Source organism: Lagopus muta, chromosome 23, assembly GCF_023343835.1.
Source record: "Lagopus muta isolate bLagMut1 chromosome 23, bLagMut1 primary, whole genome shotgun sequence".
NCBI classification, from domain to species: domain Eukaryota; kingdom Metazoa; phylum Chordata; class Aves; order Galliformes; family Phasianidae; genus Lagopus; species Lagopus muta.
In genome coordinates this window covers 5,657,708-5,685,705 of record NC_064455.1, presented here as the reverse complement: position 1 = coordinate 5,685,705, position 27,998 = coordinate 5,657,708, and the positions used below count along the sequence as shown (strand labels likewise).

Here is a 27,998-nt window from a genome sequence, read left to right as displayed (position 1 = left end):
AGGTCTGTGCCCTGGCAGGTGCAGCTCAGAGCTGCTTCCTCACAGCTGCTTTGCTCTCAGGGCTCTGCAGCAGCAATGCCAGGAGAGCACTGAGCACCAGGCATGCATCGAGCCGGATCCATGGGGGGGTGCTGCCCCCAGCAAACCCCACCACCAGGCCAGCAGCATGGAGGAAAGAGCTGCTCTATCTGGGGGGAGAAACTGCCTGCAGCCACCAGCAAAATGAGGGACTGATGGAGGAAGGGGGGCTGCTCCCTGGGGCAGGGCATGTGTGCAAATTTATTCCATGCCCTCAAGCAGCAAAGAGAAAAACCTCTGCCCTGGAACAAAGTAGTGCAGTTCAGCAGTGGGTGCGTGGCTGGAGGGACAGGCAGAGCTGGGCAGCACCCAACAGAGGGGGCAGCTGCTGCGACCCAGCAACGTCTGCACAACAGCAGCACCACAACTCCTCAGTTTGAAACCATTTATTTGCACCATTACAGACAGTTCTGTGCCTCTGGGATGCACACCCAGCGTTGCTACAGCCAGGAGAGGGAGCACAAAGCGCCCAGGGCTGCTGCTGCCAGAGCTGAAACCCGACCACAGCCCCCAACCCCCCCCCACCCGTGCAGCCTTACCTGCCGCTGCTTCAGGAAATCCAGCGCTATCTGCACGTTCTGCAGTCTGTGGAATCGCATCCGGCCCTTCTCGCGGGGCTGCAAAAAAGGTGGGGGCTGCAGGGCTGCCTGGTGGGGATGCAGCGCCCGCGCCGCACTGCACTGCACGCCCCGCATGCTGCCTGCAACCCGCCGTGCCCCGTGCACACAAAGCACTCTGTGCTCTTTCCTCATTCTGGAGCTGAATAAAGTTGTGGCCACGTGAAATCCCACTGAAAGAGGGAAAAGCCCCCACGGCACACAGAGCTGGGAAGGTCCCAAGAGATGCTCTGCCAGGGATGTGCTCTGGGCCACTCCGCACCCCAGAAAGTCCCTGCAGTGAGGCTCCAAGCTGCTCCCAGCATCGGGCACGACCAGCTCAGCCCCAGGGGTTTTGTAGCAGAGATCAACTGCTAGTCCCTAACTGACTGCCCGAGGCGAGGCGTGGGCACAGCTCCTCGCATGCAGGAGCCACAGCGCTCTGCCTGAACCCCCAGGAGCAGTGAGGTGCCCCAGCAGAGGAGTGCTGGCCAAGGATGGAGCTGCAGGGCCAGAGCCAGCACTGCAGGAGGAACAGCTCGGGGGGGGGCTGCACCCACAGCTCTCACAGACGCTGTGCAAGGAGCACAGGGCTGGGAAATCAATCTTCTTAGCCAAGGGGGGTGGGAGTCTGTCTGTATACGGCAGGCATGGTTGGGCCCCGTTAGGTTCCACTCTCATCTCATTCACATGCATGGGGCCATCCGGCCCCACTGCCACCCAGTGCCCGTGCGTGCCATGCAGTGGGGTTAGCAGACAGCACTCCAGGCTGAGTAGGGACCCAGGTGGGGTCCGTGGGAGCGTGCAGAGCCCATTCCAGCCCCGTGCACAAGCAGACAGCCCAGGCAGCGCTCTGCTCCTCCCCCGCCAGCATCAGGGATGTACGGAACACCCCAGTGGCGAGGGGCAGTTTGGCGCCTGGCAGCACTGCGCTGGGCCGTCTGCTGGCACTGCGGTGCCGGCTCTGGGCAGGCTCGACCTACTTCTTCATCATCATCTTCCTCCTCCTCCCGCTCCTCGCTGCTGGCACGGCACCAGGCCGGCGCTTTCACCAGGCGGAGGCTCCTCTGAGCTGGCGGCTCTATTTGCTAACGGGCACCGACGGGGGGACACACACAGGGAGACAGAATGGAAACCAAAATGCAACACCCAGCGAAAGGAAAACCCAACAGAAAGGGACGCCCCGCAGGGTCCTCACTGCCCCTCCTGGACACCGCCGGCCCCAGAGCTCGAGGAGGATGTAAGGGATGGGACACAGAGCAACCCCCTCCTGCAGCTCTGAAGCCAAAAGGAAGAGGAAGGCCGCCTGGGTCCTGCAGCTTCATTTGGCCCCACAGCAGCTCATGGGCTTCTCAGGAAAGTGATGGAGCGAGTGAAAGAACTCTGCCCGGATCCTAATTTAGGGAACACTGCAGCAGTTCCTGCTGCGCTACGCTGTTGCTCCACTACATCTCAGTAGTGTGACAGTCTGCAAAGGAGGAGGAGGAGGACAGAGGGGGTTCTGTGATGCTTGAGATGTGAGAAGAGAGCTCTGCACGCCAGCTCCAGGGCACGGATCAGCTGAGGGGCTGGGCTGAACCGAGCACACGTCACAGGAATAACTCCTGCCAAAGCCACTGCCTTCCAGCAACTTCAATACAAAGCAGAGTCTGGGGAAGGAGGGCAGAAATCCCCCTCAGAGTCAGGGCTCTGTGCAGGGCACCCCACACTGATGGCCTTGGCGGTATCCGGGAAAGCAGGAGGAGGAGAGCGGGGTTGAAAGAAAAATGAACAAAATGACAACCAAGGAAACTGATGCATGTTTGGAAACAAAAGTATGGCATAAGGAATGGCTGAGAAGGCACTGGAGGAGGGGAAGGCGGGGGGTACAGCACTGCACTCACCAGCTTCACGCCCGACAGCACCTCCAGCAGCGAGACGAGGTTGTGGCCGTCCCTCAGGTCCTCATAGAGGTCATTGATGTGCTTGCGCACCTGGAGGGGGGGAAAGGGGACACTGGGAGTTTGCAAGCAGACCGCTCCCCACTGTGTATTTAAAATGGTTATTCCAAGAGGTTATTTCCACTACAGAAAGCAGCCTCCAGCTTCCAAAACAACCCAGCAGACGAGGCTGCCTTCCTCAGATGCACCAGCAGGCCCCCATTAACCCACCCCTCCCCCAGGACATCCCATAATGCAGCACACAGAGCTGCAGCAGCAGCTGAGCCAACTGCACTGCCCAACATCTCCTAAAACACCACATGGCCCCACTGATGAGCAGAGAAGATTCCTCCTGTGTGCACCAGCACAAAGCCCCCAAGCCTGCTCCCTCCCCCTAAACCCACCCCTTCACAAGCCCTGCCCTGCTGCATTACCCGGCCCCAGTTTTGTCCCCACAGCCCAAACCAAGTGGGCTCACTTCGCCTCCTCTGAGAGATGTAGCAGGGAGCTGAAAGGCTGACACAGATGTTTGCAGAACTGCTCGTAAAGCACCACCGTGGTGCTCCTAATACCCAAAGCTCTTTTCTTCCTTTTGCAAAAGGAGAATTAATTTAAAAATTACTTGGCAGTTACACAAGACAAGCACCTCGTGGTGCAGCATTCATCCCAGCACATCTGCACCTACCAGAGGAAGGCCTGGATGACACAAAACATAACCAAGAGCTGTGGGCCAGCAGCACTGTGGTGGCAGTGGGGTGCTGCATATTGACATGCTGCATGCAATGGTGCAGCATGCAATGGTGTTGCATACTGGGGTGCTGCATGCTGCACACACCGTGAGCTCCAGCAAGGCCTGGGTACACAGGAGGTGGAAGTTGCCATCAGGGCTGCACTGCGATGTCACAGTGCCCTCCAAAGGCACCAGCACGATTCCAGTGCAACCATTTCTGCTCAGAGTATGAACATGTTTTATACCTCAGCACCAATGCAAAAGCTCCCAGATTGTAAAGCAGGCTTTTATCTGCCTGTCCTGAGCTGGAACGGGAAGACAGACAGACAGACAGACACTGAACCTGCCTGGAAACAGACCACACAGCTCTTACCTTCATCAAGTGTTTATTGACCCATTTAGTGAAGGTTTTCTTTTGGACTCTGTCCCGTTCATCTGTGAAAAGAAAACAAAGGCAGCTCTGGGTCAGTGTTTTTCATGCACAAACTCAAATGAGGGGAAGAGACACAGAGGAGCTGCTGCTGGTGCCAGAGCTGCTGGCCAAACCCTGCTGCCGTATGGGAACAGGGGCTGCTCACCCCGGGTCCGTGGGACGGGGCTGCGCTGGGAGCCAGAGCCTGGCTGTGCACAGGCACAGAGCAAGGCAGGGGAAGCTTATTGCCAGCTTATTCTTCCATGTATTTTTGGTTCATTGGATTGCTGGGACTTAGGGCTTATTTCCATTGCACAGCTCAGCCCCAGCCGGGCAGGGGACGCACAGCACTGCCCTCAGGGTCCCACACGGGGTGGGCTGAGGTGCCCCAAGCCCTACATCCAGGCAGCAGGGCTCCTCCTGGGGGGGGTGGGAGCTTTGAGCCAACACCTCCCAGCAGCAGGGAGCTCTGTCCTGTTGTGCTGGGGGACAAAACCACACGAGAAACAAAGCAAAGGAGGAAAAAGGGCTCCGAATGGCGCTGTGCTGCCTGAGGGGCCACCTGGCAGCCCCCCCCAAGGACTGCTCGGCATAATCTCACAGCCAGCCCCGACCAAAGGGGATTGCCCGGTTTAAGGGCGTAATCTCAGAAGAGAGACAGCACCTGGTGTGGTGTGGAGAGGGCTGTGGGACGCCGGCTGAGCGATCCGAGGCACGGCAGCATGGTTCCCCCACCCAACAGCGGCACTGACACACGCGGCACATCGCAGGACGGCCTCCACGCCTCGCCTGCGCCCACAGCACGGCTCCGGGTGCCCGAACGCCCCGCACACCGGGCTCAGCCTGAGCGCGATGTCCTACAACACGCAGCTGAGCCTCAGTGCCACCGCCTGGCACCGCTGCCCCCAGAAGGAAACCACACCGAGGGACCGCTCCTCTGCCCACCCCACAGCCACGGTGCCGCACCCTCCTGACCCCTCTGTTAATTTATCCAGGGGGGGTGAGGTTTGCCCCCACTGCCAGCGCGACGCAGAGCCCACAAGCAGCGCCACAGGGCTGGGAGAGGCACTGACCCATGCAGCACATCCGGCACAGCACGCGCGCGCTCAGCCACCTCTCCTCCATGCACAGATGCTGAGCGTCCATCGCCCACGCTGGGTCCCGTGGGGCGGCCATTCCCTCTGCTGTGGGGTCGGGTGGGAAAGGGGCTCTGGGCGGCCCCTCCAGCCCCAGTGGGTAACGGCTCGGCTGCAGCTCCTCCCTCCGCAGCACTTCCTACACCCGCTGTCCCCAGCCTGAGGCCCGGCAGTTCCTCCTCTGGGACATCGCCCAACGCCCCACGCACACCATCGCCGCCCCACGCTTCCTGCAGTGCTGAGCCCCACAGCGGATGGGCGCTCCTCCGGGAACCGCAGCGCTGTGCCTCCGACGTCCCCAGGTCCCTGCAGACACCTCTGCAGACTTCAGCTCACTGCAGCTTTCCGCAACGAGGCAGTGGGGCAGACGGGGCTGTTCCTCACCCAGGAAGCGAGCAGAAGTGGCTGCAGCGCCCGGCAGCACCACGCAGCCCTGGAGCTGGGCACAGCCCGGCAGGCACTGCGCTCGTTTCTCCCCCTCTTGTTTTCCAGTTAATTGCACGGGCCGTGCGGACGGGGCCAGGACGGACAATGCCAGGACGGACAAAGCCAGGCTTCTTTCCCTGCTCGCGCCTCCCCGCCAGCGCTCTTCTCCTCACCAGCGACGTCCCGGGTCTGAAGCGCTGGCGCTGGGTTCCGGCTGTGGGCTGCCGTCCTGCCCGGCATGCGGGGAGATAACGGGTGCCTCCTTTATCACCTCCTCTCTTCCTTTTCTTCTAAATATAATCCCGCTGCAGACCTTCAGGTCCCAGCCCCGGGGAAAGGCAGCAGTGTCCCTGCGCATGGCAAGGGCACGTGGGGAAGGGACACGTCACCGAGTGCTGCGCAGTGAGGTTGGGGTGGGCCGGGGGCTCCCGGGTGCTCTTCCTGCGCCCATCTTGTGCAGAAGCCGTGTTTTGCCCTTTTTGGCCCCGTTTCACCACCCCCAGAGGGCTGTGACTCTAACTGGGCTGTGCACACCCCATCGTCCCAGCTAATTATAATGCCCGGCTGCTGCTGGCTAACAATATTAAGGCCTCGCAAGCTTATCCCCGCTGGATAATCTTTCCCAGACTCACCCCCATGCAACCTGTTGCAGCCCCCCCGCGCTCCCCGGTCTGTCCCTGCCCACCACTGACCCCCCGTCCTCATGGCTGCCGATGGCCGTGGCACAGCAGTGACAGCGGGGCTGCAATCGGTGACCTTGGACCATCACTCCCTGTGCAGCGAGCAGCATCGGCTGCCAGCAGAGATCCTGCTGCCATCGGGCGCCCGAAATCCTTCATCACGCGCCTGTGCCAACACCGGCCGGTGCTTTTCAGCACATTGGATGCTTCAGAGCTGCACAGACGTGCCACGCTTCTGTGTTGCTGCATTCCCAAAGCAGGTGAGGCTGCAAGGAGACCCAAACCAAGCGAGTCTGGGCACAGCCCCAGCACCACTGCGGAGCTGCACTCTGGGAATGGGAGAACCGCCCTGCCCCACATCTGCCCCACATCTGCTCTCTGGTGCCCAGAAACAGAGGCATCAGATATAATGGGGTGAAGCGATACAATGGGGTGAAAAGCGTGTCCAGCAGCACAGCCTGTCCCAGCACACACAGGTGAGGGGCAGTGGGGTCCCACGTGGGCTCCCTGCAGCTCTGCTCCAGCAGCAGCTCAGCTCTGTGCTGTGGCACAGAGCACAGATTGCAGGGACGTCTCTGAGCCGCGCACGCCATGAAAGCCGCTCTGTGCACTGCAGCACCCGGCCGGACGGGGTGAAGGAGGGTTTTGTTCCATAGACACATTTGGAAACAAACTTGAAACTGTGAAGCAACTCACTTGCACTTCAAACTCCTTCAAAACATGAAAATAAAGGGGATGCGTTTTTTCAAACGTGGTTCTTCCAAGATGGGGAACATGCAGCAAACTGCCCGGAACGCGACGGATTCGAAATGTGCTGGCTGCCAATGTGAGCACTGACATAATCCGTCACGACAGCCGAGTTAATCGCACAGCAGCGTTGTGAAACGGGGAGAGGAGACGGCTGTGACTCAGCCCGAGAGGAACGCAGCACAGAGACCTGCAGTGCAGAACCGTCCCACAAACGATGGCACGGGACGCGGGGACACCCGGGAGCGGGGATGCAGCACAGCCGGGTTGGGCACAAAGTGGGTGCAGGATGAGCTCCAAGCTTGGGGGTGCTGGGTTGGAAGGGGTCTTAAAGCCCACCGGGCCACAAGCCCTGCCGCAGGTCGGGCTGGCAACAAGATTTAGATCGGCCATGGAGGTTTGGGGGACAGGAAGCGGCTGCCACAAGTGTAAGGGGGGAAAGGAGAGCAAGGAGAGCAGAAGAAGGGGAGGCCCTCGTGTTTTCTCATGGCCCCGGGGAGGGCTGGAGCCGCAGAAACCAGGAGGGGTGCGGGCAGGAGGCGGCCGGGACAGCGAGGGCACCGCTCAGCCCTCGTGAGCCCTGCAAGGAGCCGCGCCGGGAGCGCAGCAGTCCCTATTTTGGGAAACTGAGGCCGGGTGAGCGAGCAGCGAGCTGCTGTGCGGCACCGAGCGCCCGCCTGACGTCAGCAGAACGCAACCACGTGCGGGGTTCGCACCGACACAAAAAGCGGCGCCGGACCCCCCGCCCCGATGCCCCCCGGGGGCACCGCGCAGCCCCCGCGGCCCCACCGCTCCTCCGGGCCCCGCCGCCCCTACCTGCCCCGCTGCGGCTCCGCCAGTACAGCACGCCGGCGATGCCCAGGACGTGGCTCAGCACGAAGGCGGCGGGCGGCAGATAGGAGCCCTCCGGCAGCGGCATCGCGCATTACAGCCCGCCCGGCGCTGCCCGCGCGGCTCCCGCCTTCCTTCCGCCTTCCTTCCGCCCCAGCACGAGCCCGGCATCGCCGGCACTGCGGGCCGACGGAGGCAGAGCTGCAGGACGTCCTCCCGGGCACGGCACGGCACGGCGGCACGGGGCGGTGCGGAGCTCAGAACGGGGGCAGAGTTGAAGCGGAGCTCCGGGCCGACGCCAACATCTTCCCCGCGCGGTCAAACTTTGGCCCCCCCTCCTCCTTCCATGGGAGAAACGTCATCTCCCGGATTTCCATTCCCGGCCCCGCCGGACGGCCGCGGCCCGGGAGCAGCAGCTGTGAGCGCGGGGCGGGGGGTGCGGGGCTGTGCGGGGCTGCGCGGGCTGGGCGCGGAGCTGAGCGGCAGCTCGGGGCACCCGGCCGCAGGAAATCCCTCAGCGTCGGGGGACGGCGAGCCGAGCAGGGCTGAGGCTTTGTGCGTTCCTCCTCCGCTTTACAGGAAGAGCAACAAAAGCTGCGTGGCGTCTCCCTGCGCTCCCGGAGCCACTGCTCGATGCAGACGCAGCAGGGCAACAGGCGTGGAAGCGTGCATACAGCACGGCAACGCTTTCTTTTCCTGAAGCCCACGGGCTGTAGGAACGCGGGGCTTGAAGGAGGGCCACACTCACAGCAGGCACCCTCACAAAGTTTCCCTTTGCACCTCCTAATGCTGAAGCCCAAGCAGGTGATGATGCCCTGTTATCCTCGCAGCTGCCGCTGGGGCACCGAGTGGGTGATGCTGCACAGTCAATGAGCGGCCCCACCCGGCACATCTCAGCCCCACAGCGCACAGCCGTTGTGCTGTGGTTTTGCTTCTCACTGGGGCTGCAGAGCCCCAAATCCTGAGGTGAGTCAGAGCCACCAGCCCAGCCCTGCTGTGACCCCAGCACACGGGTGTGAGCTGTGCCCCAACGCTCCGCAGCCCCCAGCAACCAACCCCTCCCCAGCACTTTGCTCTGTGGGCACACGGAAAGTTGTTCTGAATTCGAAGCGGGGTTTGCCCTTGTGGTGGCTTCCAAGAAGTGCTGAGATGAGAGCGGGAAGCCCCGCACCCCACAAGCCGGAAAGCTGCGAAACCGCAACCCAACAGCCACCAGCCTGGAGAGCACCACCAGCAAAACGTGATGGACCCAAAAACACGGCGAGGTTTTGCAAAAGCGAGCACAGCGCGGCTCTCAAATGCCACGGAGAAATCTCAGCCACAGCCACGTTCCTGCGGCGCTGTGGGCCGGCAGGAAGAGAAGCAGGCAGGGGCTGAGCGCTGTGGCAACGTGTCTGGCGGAGCTGTGGCCCAGCCCAACTTAAAAATATTCCAGCACAGCTCCCATCTGGAGCGATCTGCTTTCTGTTAAGGCAGGGGAAACGCAGCAGGAGTAATGACTGCCCAACAGTGCTCGCGCGGCCACCATAAATAGCAAAGGGGCAACGCACCCCACGGCAGGAGCGGCAGGAGCTGCAGGAGCTGCAGGAGCTGCAGGAGCTGCTCTCCCCTTCCTGCTCGCCCTGTCCTGTGCCCCAGCAGAAGGCACTGAGCACTTTGTGTTAGGAAAAGAGAAGTTTGGGGGTGACAGCATCACACCTGTGGCAAAACCATCGCCAGATAAGGGCCTGCAGGAAGTGCTTGGTGTCAGCAGCCATCAGATGCCCTCCCAGCAGAGGACTCAGAGCAGCCAACACCACGGCTCAGCACTGCCCAGCAGCTGTGCTCAGAGTGGGCATCGCCGTGGGCCGAGACGTCGGGGTCACTGCAGCCCTGCAGTTCAGCACTGTGTGCTTCTTTCCGCTCAATTTAACATCATTTCCCCCTTTGCTTTTAATGCTCCTTTTAATGGCACAAGCTGTTCCTCGAAGCTATTCCTTGCTGCTGCAGGAAGCAGACAGCGGCTGTCGCTCACTCGGTCAGAGGAGCAGATGGCTGCTGAGGGCTTTGGGGTGCCTCTGCGATGCTCCAGGGGCCAAGGAGCCCCCCCAGGCTCAGCCCCACATGATCAGGGCCCCGGCACAAGGCCACCCCCAGCCATGGAAACCGCCCCACACACAAACACCAGCAGCTAATTTTAGTTCCTTGCAAGGCGGCTTCTGCAGTTCTGACTGTCGCCTCGGCCCAAAAAGGAAACGGGTGTGGGGGGGGGGGGAGTGAGCATCTCCCAGCCCACCAGGAATCCGGGGCGGGGGGGGGACCGGCCCCACTCCATGCCAATGCCCCCATTCTTTGGGGTGCCCCGTGTGGCAGCTTGCAGCCCCATGGAATGACCAGAGCTCCAGCATCCCACAGCTCCTCACCAGCACTCCCATCCCAGACATCTGCAAAGCGTTGTCAAAAGGCTGAAAATAAGGCGACCCCCTCCCTCCCCCACAGCCCACCCCACTCAAGGAGAAAAACGTTTTCCAGAGGGTCCCCTTCTAGGGATGGACTTGATGCTGAGCAGAGAGGGCACAAAGCCACGGCCCAGTCTGTGCAGCCAGAGCTGAGTCACAGCTGGTGGGGGCTGTGCATCTGCTCGGGGCTGAGCCCCCCCGTGCTGTGCGCCTTCCTGGTGAGTAATGCTGCACAGCATGCAGCACTGCCGGCATCTCCTTATATGACTGAGGACGCTGCTGGCACAGCACCTCTGCATCCCGCAGCTCTCCAGCACCGCCCAGAGCCGCACCCCCAGCAATGGGACGAGAGATGCTGCGGGGACGATCCTCCACCCCTGGGGGCAGCGGACCCCCGAGAGGCACCCGAAGCCTTCAGCCGGGGCTCAAGTCCGGCAGCACGGCCCGGGCAGGCAGAGGTGGCAGCCAGGTGGCACTGTGGAAGCACTGAAGCGCTCAGACCCGGGCGCTGCTGGGGCTGCAGAGGGAGCAGAGCGGGTGCAAAAACTGCGGGCACCTGGGCAGCACCCACGGGCCGGGGTCCCAACGAGCCCCTCCTGCAGCCCGCGGGTTTCTGCACCCCAGCCGGCCAAGCCCATGGAAATGCGCTCCATCTCTTGCAGCGGGTAGCACTGCATGGGGCAGCGGCTGTGGGCGCCGCAGGAGCTCCTCGTGCCTGCCAGGACACAGACGTGGGACTGCAGTGCAAGCGCAGGCTTTCCTGCTGTGCTCACTTTTCCCTCTCTGATTTTTTTTTTTTTTTTCCGCCTTTCTGGGAGTTCTGAGGGCAAATCTCGGTCAGCAGCGGGTTTTTTTTACAGCAGCGGCCCAGAACTGCCAGGGAGTGAAGGATTTTTGGACCGAGGAGCCGAGCCCCGCGGCCGGCTCCTGCTCAGTGCGGCAACGAGGAGCGCGCGGTGGCAGCTCCAAGCGGTGAACCGAAGGAGGAGCCGCCGTGCCCGCGCCGTGACCCACAGCTCCGCATCACATCTCCACACGCACACGAGGCACTCCGGAACGTAATCTGCTCAGCTCCGCATGACTGCACCCCTGCAGCCCCGGCAGCGCCGCGCGGCTCCGGAGCGGCTCGGCCGGGTTCCGGGGCTCCGGCAGGAGCTCGGCGCAGCGGCCTCAAGACGGCGTTAAACGCGGCCGCAGACAGACGCCGAGCGGCTGCAAGCACGGGCACGGCCCGGCGGGCGCAGAGCTCGCTCCACCCCGCCCTCGGCGCCGGAGCCATGGGAGAGGGAGCCCAGAACAAAGATGACGTTTCTTCTGATCTGGGCTGCTCAAAACAAGGCGGGACGGGCAGCCGCGGCTCCCGGCTCCTCCCGGCGCTGCCTCCGCTTTGAACGTCGCACCGCTACAGGTGAATCAGCGGCTGCTGCCTGTGCGGGCACAGCCTGCGCTCCGAACGTGCAGCGCTTCCTTCTCGCTTCCGTCAGCCTCACGTGGCCCCGCGCCGTGCCGAAGGACGGGGCTGAGAAACGCCTCAGGGCGAGCGGGAATCCCCCGGAGCGGCACCGCCCGCAGCCGGCAGCCCCGTGAGCTCCGATGGGCGCCCGCAGCGCGAGGCCCCTGTGGGATGGGGAACGGCTTTAAACTTAAAGGGAGATGTGGGGGGAAATCCTTTCCCCAGAGGGCAGGGGGTCGCTGGGCCGCCCCTCCCTGCAGCTGCCCGTGGCTGCGGATGGGCGCTGGGCAGCCCGTGCTGGGTGAGCGGCCCCTGGGTCAGAACCGGCTGATCTTTAGGGCCCCTTCCAACCCACCGTTTCGTGATGTGACTCCACGAGCTGTGTGTGCAGCTAACAGAAGGCTTTCCTTGGCCCGGGGCTGCCCAGCGCCAGGCCATGACTGCGTCCTCCAACCCACAGCCGCACGGACGGAGCACCGCGAGTCAATGTTTAACCACGGCACAGGGCTCCACTCCGCCAAAGGTCAGCGGGACGCGGCAAGGCAGCGGCAGAGATAAGGGGGAAGCTTCCAGCCCCACCATCAGCAGCAAAATCTGAGCTCCAAGGAACTCGGAAAAGGAAGTGTTGATGATAAGAGCGAGATGTTCCCCTTTCCAGCAGACGTCTGGGCACCAAAGCCATAATCGCAGCTTAAAAAAAGACTTCCCTTCCCAACATGGGCTGCCGGGACGACAGCGCACAGGGAACGGCCATGGCAGCGCAGGGCAGTGATGGAGGCACGGCTGAAGCAAACGTCGCTCCTGCTGGCGCTCATTCTGCAAAGCAAACAGCAGAGCTGGACTGCCACCTGCTCACGGCTTAATCATTCCCCAGGAGCGAGGCTCGCCATTAACCCTTGGGTTGGGGCCTCATGCCCAGGGCCCCACGGAGCTGAAATGACTCAGGAGTGGAACATTTTCCTCTGTATCCATGGAGAGCTGCGCCCAGCTTCCCACAGCCCCTCACCCAGAGCAGGAACAGGAGCAGCCAGCACCACGCACAGCCTGGCCTGTCCTTTGTGGGTAGTTTTTGGTGTCCCAGATCCAGCAGCTTCCCACAAGGGCTGACAAGCTGCCAGCACCACATCTCCACAGCCCTGAGCACAGAACACTCCCTTCCAGGGGACCCCAAAACAATGTGGAGCACAACCTCCAGAGACAGCTGTGACAGAGCCCAGCAGGGACAACACAGGCAGTGCGGGCTGGACGCACACAGAGCAGCACTCCATGCACACGGGTAGGGTGGCATCTCCTGCAGAACCAATCCGACTCAGCACAGCACAGAGCCAAGCACTGTGGCACAGTGGATGCTGGGGACGGTCAGTCCCATCGCTCCTTCCTTCGCATTAACAACCTCCATCCGCCCGCCTCCTGCCAGCACCCCGGCAGACTGCTGGGGCCGTTGGCTTTCTGCTGACACAGAGCTTCGGGCATTATTTCATCGCTTCCCACTTCTGAGTGGCCTCCCCTGGTGTGTCATCGGGCGCTGGCAACCGGCCGTGCCGCATGTGCTCACTGCACAGCGCTGTGAATCCTGCGGGGCCTCCGAGCACAGCCGCATGCAGGAGATGGGTTTGGTGCTGGGCGAGGTGTGAGGACGGGGACAGGGTGTGCAGAGGGGAGCGGCGGCCTCCAGGAGCCATGCACAGCCGGCCCGGCCGCACGCCCACGGCACGCACGCGTTTGCCTGCCTTCCCAGAGGCCTGTGCCGACACGGCGAGGTGGCAGCGTTCCCAGCATGGGGGAGGACGAGGAAGCCGATGCCATCTCCAGGTCCCTCCCTTAGCCCTGCGGCCACGGGGACAGCACACCTCCGCGGAGCCGAGCCGCCGTCGGGTAAACAGCAGCTCCCAAATTCCCAGCACGCCCCGCTGTCACCTCGGCGTGAAAACAAGCCCACGGCGCAGCTCCGAACCGGCACTGCATGGCATCCTGCACTGCTGTGCTGCAGGGCTGGAGCTGTGCCCGGGATGGACAGACAGACAGCCCCAGTAGGACGGACAAATGCCGACACGACGCAGCCAGCCCCAGCAGAGCTCGGGGCCGCTCAAGGCCAAGCTCTGCACTTCCCACAGCAGCTTAGGAAGCAGGAAAGCCGGCGGGGGGGAGAGGCTGGCTGAGTCAAAACCCTTTTTCTGCCGGCTAACAAAAGGCCTGGTGTCTCTGCAAACAGCCTTGTTATTCTAACTCGAGCCGAAGGCCTCTTGGCAGCAGGGGAAATAGGAAAACGTTGGGCGAGTGGGATCTATCCACGCTTTGTCCGAGGCGTGCAGGCCAGCCGTGTGTTTACACAGGGCACGGCCCACGCACAGCCCCTCCGGCCCCACAGCCCTCCCAGCGACAGCCACGCGTCACAGCACAGAGAAGTGGGGAACTGCAGGCAGGAGGTCGGGTCACCACGTCACCCCAAACCACCAGGCTGCCCCGGGCACAGGGCCTGGAACTTGGGATATGGGGTGTGCAGAGCTCCATCTGAAAATCGAGGTCAAAGAGAGCCCAGCAACGGATTCTCTCGCTTTCCCCTATAAATAGAGGGCAGGCAGACAACCTCCAGCCCTGATCTCATTAGATCTCCCAACTAAGCAGCGTGAAACCTGATTAGCACCGAGGGGGTGGGTGGGCACACGGTGATGCCAGCACGGCGTGGCTGCACAGGACAGCCAGAGCCCCCGTCCCATTGAGCCGCCCACAGCAGAGCCCTGCTGTCCCGTGGAGCCGCAGGATGTTGTTGGAGCCGCTTCCCAGAGGAAGGCCAACAACCCGCGGTGCACGCGGGCAGGATGGGGACGAGCTCAGGGCGCATCCGCTCCGTGCGGCGCAGGCAGCCGGCTGGGGCTGCACGCAGAAATGGCCCCACTGCAGCTGCTGTGCCAGATCCTCACCGGACCAGAGAGGAATTCAGGATTAGAGGAACAGCGGCGGGGGCCTGACACCTCTGTTCCCTGCTCTCCCACGGAGAAATTTAATCCCCGTTAAAGAATACGTGAAATAATGCAGTCGCTATCGTTTCTGGAGCAGCTCTGTTAAAGCACAGCACCGCAGGCAGCTGCCAGGTCCCATCGGCCCAGCCCCCCCCCCATGATGCTCTTAACAGGGCCGGTGGGACCCATCTGCAGCACACAGCACCTGCGGCCCTCCGAGGTGCGGGTGGGAATGCCGTTTGCTCCCAGGATGCCCTCAGCACCCCGGAGCAGCCCCAGCCCGCCCGGCCCCCGCCCTGAGTGCAGATGGCGGCCTGGATCTCTTATCAGAGCCGGCCACCTTGAGCCCGGGGAAGCCATCACATGATGGGACAAAAGCAAACGGCGACGGGGGGACAAGCCGCAGGCAGGGCTCACTCCATTTCCCACACCTCCCCTGGGCCGCCACGCTGTGCCCAAGAAACACTGAAACGCTCCTCTTTCACAGCAGAAACCCACCGGGTCGGCCTGAGCACCGCTTCCCAGGACAGCAGCAGTGCCCAGCATTGGCATCCACAGGGACGGATGGGTGCAGCCCTTCCAGCTGCTGCTGGAGACTCCTTTCCACACTCCAGCGCCCGCCTGCCCTTCAACTTCGGGGTTTGAGCACAGCTGGGACGCATGGAGTGTATCAGAACTGCAGCCATAGCAGGTGACATCAATGGCCCAGGACATCACCGTGCAAAGGCAGCCAGCAATAACCTGGCAGTTCAGCTCAGCTGCAGCACTGCTACACTGTGGGACCACAGTTCCCAGTGCCCGGTGTGCTGTGTGTGTGGGGTTGGGCACTGGCAGGAGCTCCAGCAGCAGAGACTGAAGGATGCAGAGCACTTCTGCTCCCTCACAGGCCACTGCGAGCGGCTCTGGCAGCAGCAGCCCTGCAGACAGAGGCCACGCACACGCCTGGGAGGCTGCAGGGACAAGCAGAGGTCCACGCGAGGATGCTTTGCCACAGGGAAAATCTGAGCTCGGCTCCCTCAGGGAAAGCACGTGGCAATGACAAGGTCAGATGCAGCAGGGAGATTAGCCTGAGTGCACAGAGAAGGCCAAAAAGATGCTGGATTTTATCTGGCTTCCAAGTAAACAACAAACTTCTGAGAAAGTGAAACCGGCTGCCGTCACACCACCATGGATAAAATTAACCCAGCAATAAATTTGTAATCAAATGGGCTTCCTGAGCCGAGCCCAGGGCTCTCGTCACCTTGGGGCCGTGACAGTCTGCTGCCCCAGGAAACCCGAGACAGGAAGCTTCCAGGGACGACCTACATTATCTCCTCCGCTCCCAAAACGACCCACGGCCCCACAGCAGCTGAGGAGAACCCCACTGCCCTCCCATCCAGCACCCTAAACCCAGGGGAAGCGGAGCTGAGGGCAGCACCCCAAGGTCTGGGGCGGGGGGGTCAGGTCCCCATCACTCTGCAGGACAGCATCCTTTGTCCCCAGCACAAGGCTGGGAGCTGGCAGCACCACGCAGGCGGCCATGGGGGGGGGGGGGGGGGGGGGGGGGGGAGGAGGGGGCGGGAGCCCGCTGGGACTTGGCACTGCTGCTGGCACCGCGCCGGGGGTCAGGGGACTGTACTTGCACACAGCCATTTACATATGAAACGGCCCCAGCTCCAATATCCGCTGCTGCCTCCACCTCCCCGGGGAGATGAATAGAGATGGGGGGAGATGGGAAAAGAAACCAAGCTGGCAATAAACCCTCGCTTCCCAGCAGCTTTGTGCAGCCCCGCTGCTCTGCTCGAGGGGAGCCTGGCCGGGCTGAGAGCACACTGAGCTCTGGCAAACACCAAGCATCACCACCGCGGGCACAACGCGGCCATCTCCCAGCAGCAGAGCCCCGGCGCTAACAGCAGCAGGCGGCTGCAACAATCCGTTGCTCGGATGGTGCGGAGGAGCCCGGAGGACGCCGGCGGCTCCCCGGCCCGCACACAAAGGGGTCCCTCCCCCACTCCCGGCCTCTCCCAGCAGAGGGGCAGCTCCCGGCACACCGCGGCGATGTCACACTCCTCACACGTTGATCCCCGGTGCCAGCTGCAGCAGCGCTGGAACCATTTATGATGGACACCGCAGCAGCATAAGAAAGTGAATTGTATTACCCCCGGACACGATAACTCATGGCAGCTGTCAGGCACGGATTAACCCCTGCAGCAGCCCCTCTGGGTGGGGAGACGGGCAGCCGGCCGGGGAACAACTCCCTTGGCTCCCTGCTAAATTAAACATGGGATTGATTCACCTCCTCGTGCAGCAGGATCGGCTGGTGCAGCCCAGCCGTACCCGGGGAGGGCTGCAAAGGGACGAGTCAACGCGGGGCCGTTCAGTGACAGGTGACGGCATCCCGGACGCTTCCTCCTTTCCCCAGCGCGGCGCCATTCGTTCGGCAGCGGATCCCAATACCTGCGTGCGGGTGTGCGGGGGGCTGGGAGCCCCCAGAGCAAAACGTGGGAATGGAAAACGAAAAAAGGAAAAAAAAAAATAGAAAAAAAGCAAGGCACGTCCCCATCCTTAGAGCCCGTAAAAGCCGCATCCTTAGAGCCCGTCAAAAGGAGCCGATCACAGGGCAGAAAGGCAGCAGGAAGGGCTGCGTCACCAGCACACAGCGCGGTGCTCAGGGTGGAAGAGCTGCAGCGAGAGCAGAGCCACCGAGTGCCACCGCCCCACAGCACAGACACTTTGCTTATTGTTATTTGCAAGGCAGCTTGCCTTTGCCCTGCTCCTTGCAGGGCTGGGCTGCCCGGAGCCGCTCGCTTTGTGCCCAGATACGCCCCCAAATACCGAAAGAAAAGACAAAACAGGGAAGTAGAACGGAGCCATGGAAGCACGGCCTCTCCCAAGTGCTCCCCCAGCAGAGCCAGCCATCCCTTCACGTCCCGGGGGACATGGTTTCCCTCCAGATCCCACCCCGTGAGCAGCTCTCCCGGGTCACAAGGGGAACCCAGCTCAGCCCCACACACCGCCCCACAGCCCTGGACGGCCGTACCTCTCAGGGTGCCGATGCCGCCCAGGAACCTCCTGTATTCATTCGAGTCCATTGTGCCGCCGGAGGCCCCCGCAGCTCAGCAGGACGCACGGGGCTGGCGGCGTCCCGCAGCGCAGGGCTCGCCGCACCACCGCTGCCCTTTGGCCACCGCAGCCCAGCCCTGCGCTTCCTGATCTGAGGACCGCACCGAGACCTGCCCTGGATGAGGCCACCCCTCCCTTCTTGCAAATGAGCCGCACGCCCGGCCCCCACCACCTGCCCCGGCCGGGGGTCGCGGGATCGGGTGTCCTGTAGGTATTTCAGGCTGCGAACGGGGAGGTGGGGCAAAACCCCAAAAGCTGTGAGGACTGCAGGCAAGTCAACGGGAAAGGGACGTGCATTCAGTGCATCACGACACTCGGGTGTCTCGCTGCAGGACCCCACAGCACACCTCGTGCCCCAGCTCTGCATGCACCCCCTGGAGCTGCGTGCCACCCACGATGCTGTTGCAGAACCCAGAAGGAGAGCGCTTGTTTTGTTTCATAGGATCTGTTGGCAGCAGGAACCACCCCAGTGTGATGCAGGGGAAGGTGCCCACACACAGTGCCCGACCCACGGCAAGGGGCTGCACCGGGAGCAGCGCTGCCCAAGGAGTTGAGCAAGACCCACTGCACAGTCCTCCAAGGAGATCCTACAGATGCAGCACCCCTGGGTGCTCGCACCGCCCGCGGCCCCACGCAGAACCCCGGCACGGCCCTGCAGCGAGCAGCCCTGTGCGGATCCACGCTGCCCACACACACCCAGAACCGGTTGGCCCAGCCGGGACCGCTGCAGGCAGACGCACGTCGGGTGCAGCACTCTCCTACCAGAACCCCGAAAGCCAGCTGGCGCTTCTGATCCCAACAGCTGCTGATCCACCAACCCAACAGCCAAAATTGCTCCCGAAACTCCAACGGGAAGCATGGCTGGGCAGACGGAGGGTTTGGGTTGCAGCACAGCCCTGCACACCCAGGGCACGGTGACACCAGGTTCAGGTGCTGCAGCCTGGAAGGATGAACAGACCCGCAGCTGTGGGGATGGAGCCGATTCGTTAATTCTGCTGAGGGGAAGCAGAGCTGAGCGCTGATGAGCGGCCGCGTGGAACAGCACGCAGACGGCCGGGAGCAAATCCAGCAGCTCCGCAGCACAGCGCTGCACCGCGCACAGCCCGGGACCCCGGCTGCTGTTGGGCTGCATGAAGAGCAGAATGAAGTTGCTGCAAGAAGTCGAGCTGTCACCACTATAAATAGCACAATGGAATTTTCCTCTGGAAAAAAAATAGAAGGAAAAAAAAAACCCAAAGAATCCCAAAAAGCTGCTTCTTGCTGACAATGGGGCTGTAAGAAGGGAAGTGGGAACACGGGGACAGAAAGCAGAGGCACAGCCACCAGCAGAGCTGTGCTGCCGGCGTGGGGACAGCAAGCATTGAGCCGCCATCCCCTCCATCACCGCTCTGCTCAGTGGTGGCCTCGCACTACAGGGGGAACAAAGCCCAGGGATTGGGTGCAGAGCAGCTGCTGAGCATCCAGCTGTATTCACTTCTCTCCCTTCCCAAGAAAGGGGAGAGGTGGGATGGCACCAGGCTGGTCACCCAACACAGCTCCAGCAAACCCCAAACCACGGGCACAGCACACGACACGGCAGTCGCCGCAGCCGATGCTCCAGTTCCCACCGCTGCCTGCAGAGCTGTCACCTTCACTTTGTCGCTTTGTCCCTCTGGGCAGTAAAGGCAAGAAGTGCCACGGATGCACTCAGCCCTGCCACCTGAACCCTGGCCCCACGGGGAGCTCTGGGGAGGAACAGAGCTCCCCTCCTCCCGCTCCGATGGGGTTAAGGCAGCGTGGGTCTGACGCCGGACCGCTCCCCAGCATCCCGGCTCCTCTCCCCTCGGGAACGCCAGGAATGCCCGGCCTGCAGAGCGCTGCAGCTGGCCGGAGCCGTGCGGCCATGGGGACAGGGCATGGAGGGAGCTCACAGCCCCAGCCCGAGGAATCCCAACCGCCCCAGCACAACAACTGCCTCGCAGCCGGAATCACAGGCATCCCGAGCAGCCATGGGGTGAGATGTCTGCACGTGCAGCGCATGGAGCTGCCTGCAAGGAGGGCGGTGCAGGGACGGCCACGTGCTCCCACGGCGCTGCCTGGGGGTGTTGGCATCACGGCTCGACCTGCACAAATGGGAGCTGCTCCTCCAGAGGACTCTCGTAGCAAAGCTGCCCAAGGTCAGCCCTGCACAGCAGCCACACGTCTGGCCTCCTGCACGGAGAGCAGAAGCACTCCTGGAGCTGCAGTTTTCTGCAGGGACCTTTTGCCGGTTTCAGTGGAAGATAAACAAAAACAAACCAATAACAGAAGTTGCCCCTCTGGCTGACCTGGAGCGTGGCACAGGAGTGGGATGCAGAGTGCTGGGAGTTTGCCCTAATGCCCCCACAGACAAACAGGTCCAGGGTCCTTGCCCCAGGAAAGCAGAGCAGGGGATAAGCACAGGGAGGCTGCAGAGCTGTGCCAGCACTGCTTGGAAGTGCTGCTTCATCAGCTGCCATCTTCCAGACCTGAGCTGAAGAGAGGAAAAACACGGCATAGGGAGAAGTGGGTGTGCGCAGGGACATCAGTGGGACCATTACCAGGGGCAGAGCACACAGTGCTCACTGCAGGGCAGCCAACGGGAAATGAGAAATGGGAAAGAGGCAGCCGGGCTTCATTTGGGGAGAAACAACCCGAAGGCTCAAATCATCACAGAGCCCCAGCCAGCAGCCCAGATTCTACGCATCCAGATCACTGATAAACAGCAGAAATTATGGGGCAGATGGAATTCCTGGAGCTGCAGCACTGCCTCTGCAGGGACACAGCACACGTGAGCCCCCTGTCCCACACCACACAGCGGCACTGGGCCGATTCCCTTTCAGCACCTCCCTGACAGCAGGGGGGTCCCAGCCCGTCCTCTGCCACAGATGCAGGGAACATCTCATAACACACCCGAGGTCTCACCTCACCCCACCCGCAGCCAGACACCCAATGCCCGCAGCCCCTTGCCCACAGGAAGCCTGTGCTGCAGATCCCCCACACTGCATGGGATCCATCCGCACACACAAAACCCCACAACCCAGCTTGGAAGGGTGCTGCCCCAGCTCAGTAACACAAACATCCTCTGTGCCTTTGGGAGCAAGCACAGCTCGGCGGGGTTCCCCCGACCCAGAGCCGCCTGTGTGTCCCTGAGCCCTGGCTGCATGCCCAGTCCCCCAGACAAGCGAGGGCAGAGCTGAGACATCAGTTCTGGGCTTTCAGCGAGGAAGGAAGGAAGGAGAGGGAGGAGCTGGAGGCAGCACGCAGCAGGGATGCTGTGAGCGGGGATGCTGCAAGGCTGGCTGCTGGGGACGTGGGACAAGGACACACAGCACAGTGCTGGGCAAAGGACTGGGTGCCCGTGGGGACAGCAGAGAGCAGTGCCCCGAGCAGCTCACAGAGCCACGGCAGCTCCCGGCCCCTCACCCACCAGCACCCAACACAGCTCCTCTGTGCCCGGAGCGCCCCGGGGTCGGCAGCCCGGTGGGACGAGCTGCGCTGTGTTTCACGTGGAGCCCACAGGGCAGGTCGGTGTGGCTGTGCCAGGTCGGGACGTGCAGCGCAGGTGATGGCGGCGATCAGCCCTGTCATTACGGCACCGCTCCCCGTGCTGGGCGTTTCGTCACCGCGCTGTCATCGCACCCACCGCCCCTCCTCGCCCTGCAGCACCGCTTGCCTCATCCTCCACTCCTCCATGGAAAACACAGCTGGGACTCAGCCCCAGCACGGAGCTCGGCTCAGTGAGGTGAGCCCACAGCCCTGCGGTGCCACCCGGCTCTGCTGCTGCTCCCCACTGAGTGGCACTCGGTGCACAGCTCCTTCCTGGAGATGCGATGGATTCAAGCTGACAGCGTCGGCTCAACGCCATACAACCAGAGCTGACTCGGTGCTGGAGGTCACAGATCGCACCCGGGGCACCCAGATCAGAGCAGAGCCCACGGGAGCTCCTGCAGGAACAGGAGAAATTGCGAACCGCAGTCCCCGGCGGTCCGGGGTTTGTTTTAGGTGCCTATAAAGGGATTCATCACCCTTGGTATTCAAACAATGCCGTCAGAACACTTCCAGGAATCAGCAAGAAGAAAAAAAAAATCCCTTTTATATGCTCCCCTCCAGGAGGTCAGAGCGCTCCAATGCTGAACTGAACTCAGCGACACAAAGGAGCACAGGATGGGGCTGGCGGGCACCCAGCAGCTGGGCAGCAGCTCGGCGTCCCCATGGCAGGGAAGGAGAGGGCCGTGGCACAGCCCCGCACAGCGCCGTGCCACCTAAGGAAGGAACAAAGAGGCCCCGCCGGCAGCTCTTGGGCCCACCCCAACCCACTGCTGAAATGAGATCAAAGCTCTCCGGCTCCAGGTACCACCAGCACTGCCTCTGTGCCAGCGGTGACCGCAGCTCTGCCGCCCACAGCGCCCGGCGCTTTGCTCTCTGAAGCACGTCGGCATTTTCCTGGAAGATGGCAGAGAGGAGCAGCACCGCTCAGCACGGCGCCCGCAGCCACAGCCCCACGCAGGTGGAGCAGCTCCAGAGGCCTCACCGCGTCCCACAGAGACGATGACGGCACCGCGAAGGCAGCAGAACGCCAGGCAGGCGAGGCAGGGCGCGTCCCGCCATGGGGAACACAGCGGCTGCAGCCCCTGCTGTCCCACCACAGCCCCGAGCGAAGCAGTGCTGCACAACACACCGGAGGCCCACAGGTCCGGCCCATGCACTGCGTCACCTTCTGACCCCCAGCTCCCCCTGTACCGGAGATGCCGCCGCTTCGCTCTGCCTCCCAAAAGCAGAGCCACTGGCCGGGGGCATCCATGCCACTTAAACTGTGCCGAGTCCTGTGCAGGGGGCAGCTCCTGAGAGGATGAGGAAGAAGCATTTCCTTCCACAGCACTGCCCGGCCCCGCCGGCTGCACAGCCCTCATGCAGCTCACACTCATCATCGCTGAGGAATGATGTTTATCTTTGCAGGAAGGAATGGTAACGGCAGCTCAACGGCCACAGCTGCCACCCTTTTGCCTTCAAAGCTGCACACCGGCCCAGCAGGGCACAGGTGAGACCCAGAGACACCATCCAGTTGCCTCCCTCAGTGCAGAAAATCAGTGGGAAAAAGGAGCTCCAGCCATACAAGCAAGGCTCCAAGAAGCCCCAGCAGATCTGTGCCATGGTTCTCCCCTGCAATGCACAACGACTCCTTCAGCCCAATGTTATCCCCTCCCTAACAACAGGTCAGGCAGATGCAGTGACACCCATCCCCTGCTGTCCCAACCCCAATGCACCACAGCGAAGGGAGAGAAAGCAGGGAGGGTGAGGAGATGGAGTGGGAAATGACTGGGAGATGGACGTGCTGACACTACAGCTCCGAAGTTCTACCCATGACCCCCCAAAACATGAATTATCTTGAAGGAAGGATTTCACCAGGATTGACTAGTTAATGTTCAAGCACTCTAAGCACAGTAATGCAACACCTTGTGCACCTGGGCACACTGTGGCGCCCATGTGGTGTGGGGGCAGTGATTTCCTGCAGGGCAAAGCATGGGGCCGGGACGTGCGATGGGAGCAGGGCTCAGCCCCATGCTGGGTACTCACAGGCAGACCCTCCTCCCTGCTCAGAGCCCTCCATGTCCACTGCAGCAGCACCTCCCAGGGGACAGAGCCATCCCCAAAGGCTCCACCGCTGCTCCCAGTGCCATGTTGGGAGCACGTGGCTGCACGTCCCAGCATGTGCACAGCATCACCGCCCAGCAATGAGGCAACGGGGCCGGGACCGCACCGAGCCCCTGGGTGCAGCCCCACTGGGGTGCACTTGGATGCTCAGCCACCAGCTTCCAGGTCCACAGAGGTCCCCGTGCCCCCAGGGGAGGCTGAAGGCCACCAACTCAATCTGTGCGCACACTGAGGGCTGCAATCAGTGCACTTCCAAGCCCCGCAGCCCACACATCCCTGTTCCCACTCCCGCCCCGGATCGGGGTGCAGCTGGACGCTCAGCCCCACACGGCGCCCACAGCTCCGAGCGGCGCAGTCCGGCAGCAGAGCTGCAGAACACCTACCTGCCAGCCCAGTCACGCTCAGCATTTCAGCTGCCTACACCGGGAGGCTGATAAAGAAAGCAATCACGGGGATGTGCCATCTGCTTAACCCCTGCTCTGCAGCTACAGAACAGATCCGCAGCCAGGAAACGGGCACGCACCGCAGCAGGACCCATTGGTCCGGCTACAGGCAGAGGCCCCACTGCTCATTTTAACTGCAAAGGCTATTTTTTACTAAGCAGCTCCATGCAGAAAGCTGCTCCCCACATTTCTGGGAGCTCACATCACAGCTCCCGGCCCAGGCAGCACCAAGCGCCCACCTGCCCCTGTGCCCGAGGCCCATTCCTGAAGGATGAGGTGGGGGAAGGGACGAGCCGGGAGAAAACCTGAGTCCCAGCAGGACAAGCAGAGCCCCGCAGTGGGGATGAGGCAGCATCCAGCAGCCCAGCAACCTCACGGATCACCGCTATACAGCTCTCACAGCAACGGCAGGACGTCCTGGGAAAGGAGGGGAGCTGGGAAGGGAAAGAAGGCACAGGAAAGCCTCAGTCCCTGAGAAACACTCATTTCCCCTACGCTGAATGCAACCCGTGACCAAACTCAGCGCCAGCCCGGCAGCGCGGCTACCTCCAGCCGGGTATTTCCAGCCGGCCCGGCACGCCGCGGACGAGGGCAGGGGCACCGCGATTTCGTCTTCTTTCGGCACTGAGAAAAGCGATGCGGTGCGGAGGGGCAGAGAACGGCCGCGTCACGCAGCGCCGGCACCTAACAGAACCGCCCGCGAGCGTCGGAGGGCACGCTGGGCACCGCGGGGTCACATCGCCCTCCCGAGCCCCGCGGTTCAGCAGAACAGACCCGGGTACAGAGAAACGGTAACGGGGCGGGCAACGCGCGGCCCCCGGGGATCGCCGCCCCCGGCAGAACCGCGCGCTCACCGCGCACCGCCCGCGCGACACGCGGCACCCCGGGCCGTTGGAAGCCCACCCGGGGCGCGGAGCCGCGGGGACATTCGCTCGCCCCGACCGCAGAACCGGAGCACCGCGGCCCCGCAACCGGGAGCCGAGGACAGCCCGGAGCGGCGCCGGGCCCGGCGGGCCGCCCGCGGAGCGCCGTACCTTTGTAGCGCTCCAGCACGTCTTCGTAGGCCTGCACGAACTCCTTCTCCTGACTGCGGTCGGCCGGGAGCAACCCCGGCACGTACCCGGCCATGGCGGCCTTTGTGCCGGCGGCCTCCGAGCAGCGCCCGGCGCGGCGGTCAGCGCCGATCTGCGCGGCCCCGCTTCCGCCCCGCGCCACCGCCCCGCGCCACCCACGGCCACGCCCACCCGTCTCGAGGTCACGCCCACCCGACTCGAGGCCACGCCTCCCTCAGACGACGCCCACTGATTGGCCCCGCCCGTCTCTGGCCCCGCCCAACCGACGGCGGCACCGGGAGCGCCGCGCCCTCTGGCGGTAGCGCTGTGTCGGCACCTCCCGGGGGCGGCGCTCGGCCCGGTGCGTCCCACCACCCCCCGCACGCCCGGAGCCCCGCTCGCAGCGCAACCCCTCGTCCCGCCGTTCACCCCCAGCACGGAGTCCCGGTGCTCCGCTCTGCCCCCAGCGCACCGGGGATGCCGCGCACGCTTCCCCCGCCCCGGCTCCGCCCCCCCGATCCCGTCGGGCGATTCCCAGCGTTCGGGGCCGCCGCAGGACGCGGCTTTTTGGCCCCGGCCGCGCCGTTCCCATGGCAACCAGCGCTGAGCGAGCGGTAACCGTGGCGACGCACAAAGCCCCTTCCGCGCCGCCCTGGCACCGTCGCCACCCCCGCACCCATGGTCTGGCGGCACCGCATCCCCCGAGGACGGCCCCGCACAGGGCACGGCACAGCGGGGACGGCCCTGCGGCACCTCCCGCTCCCAAACGCTCGTCTCCCTCCTCCCCCCTCCCCGTGCCCCGCGCACGGAGCTCAGCGCGCAGCGGGGACAGCGGCCCCCCCCCCGGGATCCCCAACGGCCGCCCCTGCAGCGCCGCTCCCCCCGCACAGAACGCGCTGAGCGCTGCCGCTCCCGAGGGACAAAGGAGCATTCCCCGCAAACGCGTCCCGAGTGCAGACGGAGCGGTAAACACTGCGGCCAGCACTGCCCGATATCACCCGCCCAGCATGGCCCAGCACCGCTCCAGACCCACACAACAAACCCAAACCCTGACCGCGCTGCCCTGCAGGATGTAAACGTGTAAACTGGGATCCTTGAAGAGCGGCCCCCCACCGCAGCTGTCACCCCCAGGAGGACACGCGGACCGGCAGCCCCCGGCCCCATCGCCAGCTGCTCTGCCCTGCCAGGGACTCCGCCACGTCCCCATTTCCTCGCTCCGGTGGCCATAGAGGGGACCGTGACCACTCGGCCCCACACCGACAGCGTTGTCCCGGCGGTGCCACCGCACTCCCCCCAGGGCACAGAGAGCGTGGGGGCGGTGGGGGGGGCTGAGAGCCGTGCACGACCACGGGCGCTGTGCCCGCAGTGCCCGCACCGCTCACAGAGCCCAACGCTGCAGCAGCCGCCGCCCTCAATCCGGGCCCAGAGGGACCGATCCCCCCCCCGGGTGTGGGGTGAGCGTTGTGTAATGCAAAGCTCCAAATCAACATTTCAGCTCCTTTGCAAACCGCTGACACCAAACTGTCTCCAACTCTTTCTTCCCGGCTCGGCGCTGTCTATTTGCACCACGCGAGTTATTTTTAATGGGAACTCTGCATGAGATCGGATTTTGTGACATCCCTTCGCCTTTAATCATGGGTTGGATCGACCCAGCGCGACGGTGGGAGTTCGGCAGCCCCATCCCGGTGCTCTCAGCGGAGCTGTGCGGGTGGGACGGGACCGGGGCAGGACGGGGCGGCTCTTCGCTGCCCGCGGCGCTGGCGGTGGGGCAGGGCCGGGCCGCACCCTGCGCATTTGCCTCCCCCCGGTCCCAGACGGCGCTTGCAGAGCCTTCATTTGAATCAACTGGTTCTTCCTGCCCAGAGCACGTGAGAGCGCACACAGCCCCGTGTGCCGGTACTGGGGATGGGTATTGGGGTGCTGGGCGAGGCAGGGGCTGGTGGGCGCTGAGGGCTCGGTCCGTCTCATGTTTTCCCATGGACAGACCACAGTCAGGGTCTGAGGTTTCGCTGGGGCTCCTTGAAGGGGTCTGGAGGTGCCAACATCCCAGCATGGCGGTCAGCATCCTCCTCCTCCACCCTGCAGCACGGGCTGCACCCTGAGAGCCCTGGGGGGAACTCGGTGTCCCTGTGCCACCAGCACAGTCAGGGCTCAGCGTGGCCCTTTGCTGTGGCACAGGCTGCCCCCAGAAGCCCCGGCACACAGCCAAACCCGGGAGGAAACCCCAAACCTCCCAGGGCAAATTCCTGCCTGAGTCTGGCCAGGGGCATTGCTCCAGCAAGGAGCCACTCAGCCCTTAATGAGGCCCCTAACGTCACCCAGTGAGCCCCAGAGCTGACCCATCATCAGCTGAGAGCAGGACCTGAGCCGCAGCCGTGCCCAAAGCCACCACGGAGCCAAATCTCACCGCCACCAATGGCGACATCCCTTAACTCCCCCCCCCTCACTTGTGAGCACCATTCCCAACCTCTGGGCACAAGCACACCCAACACCTTTCCATCCACTCCAAGCCATGCCAACCAGCAGCCGATGGCAGCTGACAGCCTGGCCACATGGCAGCAGGGTCACCCCGGCCACATTCTCCCCAGCGCCACGAAGCCCCAGACGTGGGCATCCCGTGCTGTGCTTATGGGGCACAGGGCCGGCCGCTGCCGCCACCTCCACCACCGCTGGGAGACCCCACCCCGGGCGCTGCGTTACCTGCAACTCTGACGACAGCCCTCTCGGCCGGGTCCAGCACCGAGTCCTGGCTCTTCCGCTTCTTCTGCTCGTGCAGGGGCAGATTCCATGGCAGGGTGTCCCCGGGGGGGCACGGGGAGAGGCTGCCCGAGCGCTCGCTGCGGTACGACCGCTCACTTCGGCACGACCGCTCGCTCCGGCACGACCGCTCGCTGAGGGTCTCCTCGTCGGAGGACGACATGGCCAGCAGGGCAGCAGCTGCGGGAGGAGCGAACACCGCGTGACAACGGGACAACGGCCGCTCCCTCCCACCGCGGGCGCCGGGGGACAGAGGAAGGACCGTCCCACCTCGGCCACGTCTCCCTCGTGCCGATGTCTGCACGCCTTCCCGCCGCTCCTGAGCGCTGCCTCAGTTTCCCCATGGCCGGGAAGCCGCTGCCCCGCGAATGGGGCCGGCAGCACAGCCACCCCTCCGCCCAAAACCCACAGTGGCATCCCCGGCACCGGCTCGGTGCCACAAAGCACAGCGCAGCCTCTGGGCTCCATTTCTTTGTGCTCGGCACAAGCAGAAGCCATCAGACCCGCGCTGCCCTTTGTACCTGTTTTTTTTTTTTCCCTCCGAGTGGGAGCAGCCTTAAAAATCCCATTAATTGTGTCAGGAGAA

The 27,998-nt window shown here is 63.3% G+C and overlaps 1 protein-coding gene across 11 annotated transcripts in view; it reads right to left on the bottom strand.

The window, feature by feature from the left end:
* The window catches only part of MACF1 (microtubule actin crosslinking factor 1), a 112,717-nt gene that overhangs the window by 84,077 nt on the left and 642 nt on the right, over positions 1–27,998 (bottom strand). For 5 of the 11 annotated variants that reach the window (XM_048969122.1, XM_048969132.1, XM_048969130.1 and 2 more), the window contains exons 2-5: positions 27,356–27,592; positions 3,697–3,758; positions 2,558–2,647; positions 618–695 (exon numbers count right to left, since the gene is read on the bottom strand). In XM_048969122.1, the coding sequence (XP_048825079.1) occupies positions 618–695; positions 2,558–2,647; positions 3,697–3,758; positions 27,356–27,575 (450 nt within the window). In that variant the 5' untranslated portion in view covers positions 27,576–27,592. Of the gene's footprint in view, positions 1–617; positions 696–1,657; positions 1,763–2,557; positions 2,648–3,696; positions 3,759–4,808; positions 5,024–7,540; positions 7,996–17,425; positions 17,560–24,637; positions 24,813–27,355; positions 27,593–27,998 lie in introns of those variants that run through there. The other 6 variants (XM_048969121.1, XM_048969126.1, XM_048969127.1 and 3 more) reach the window with 6 other exon arrangements.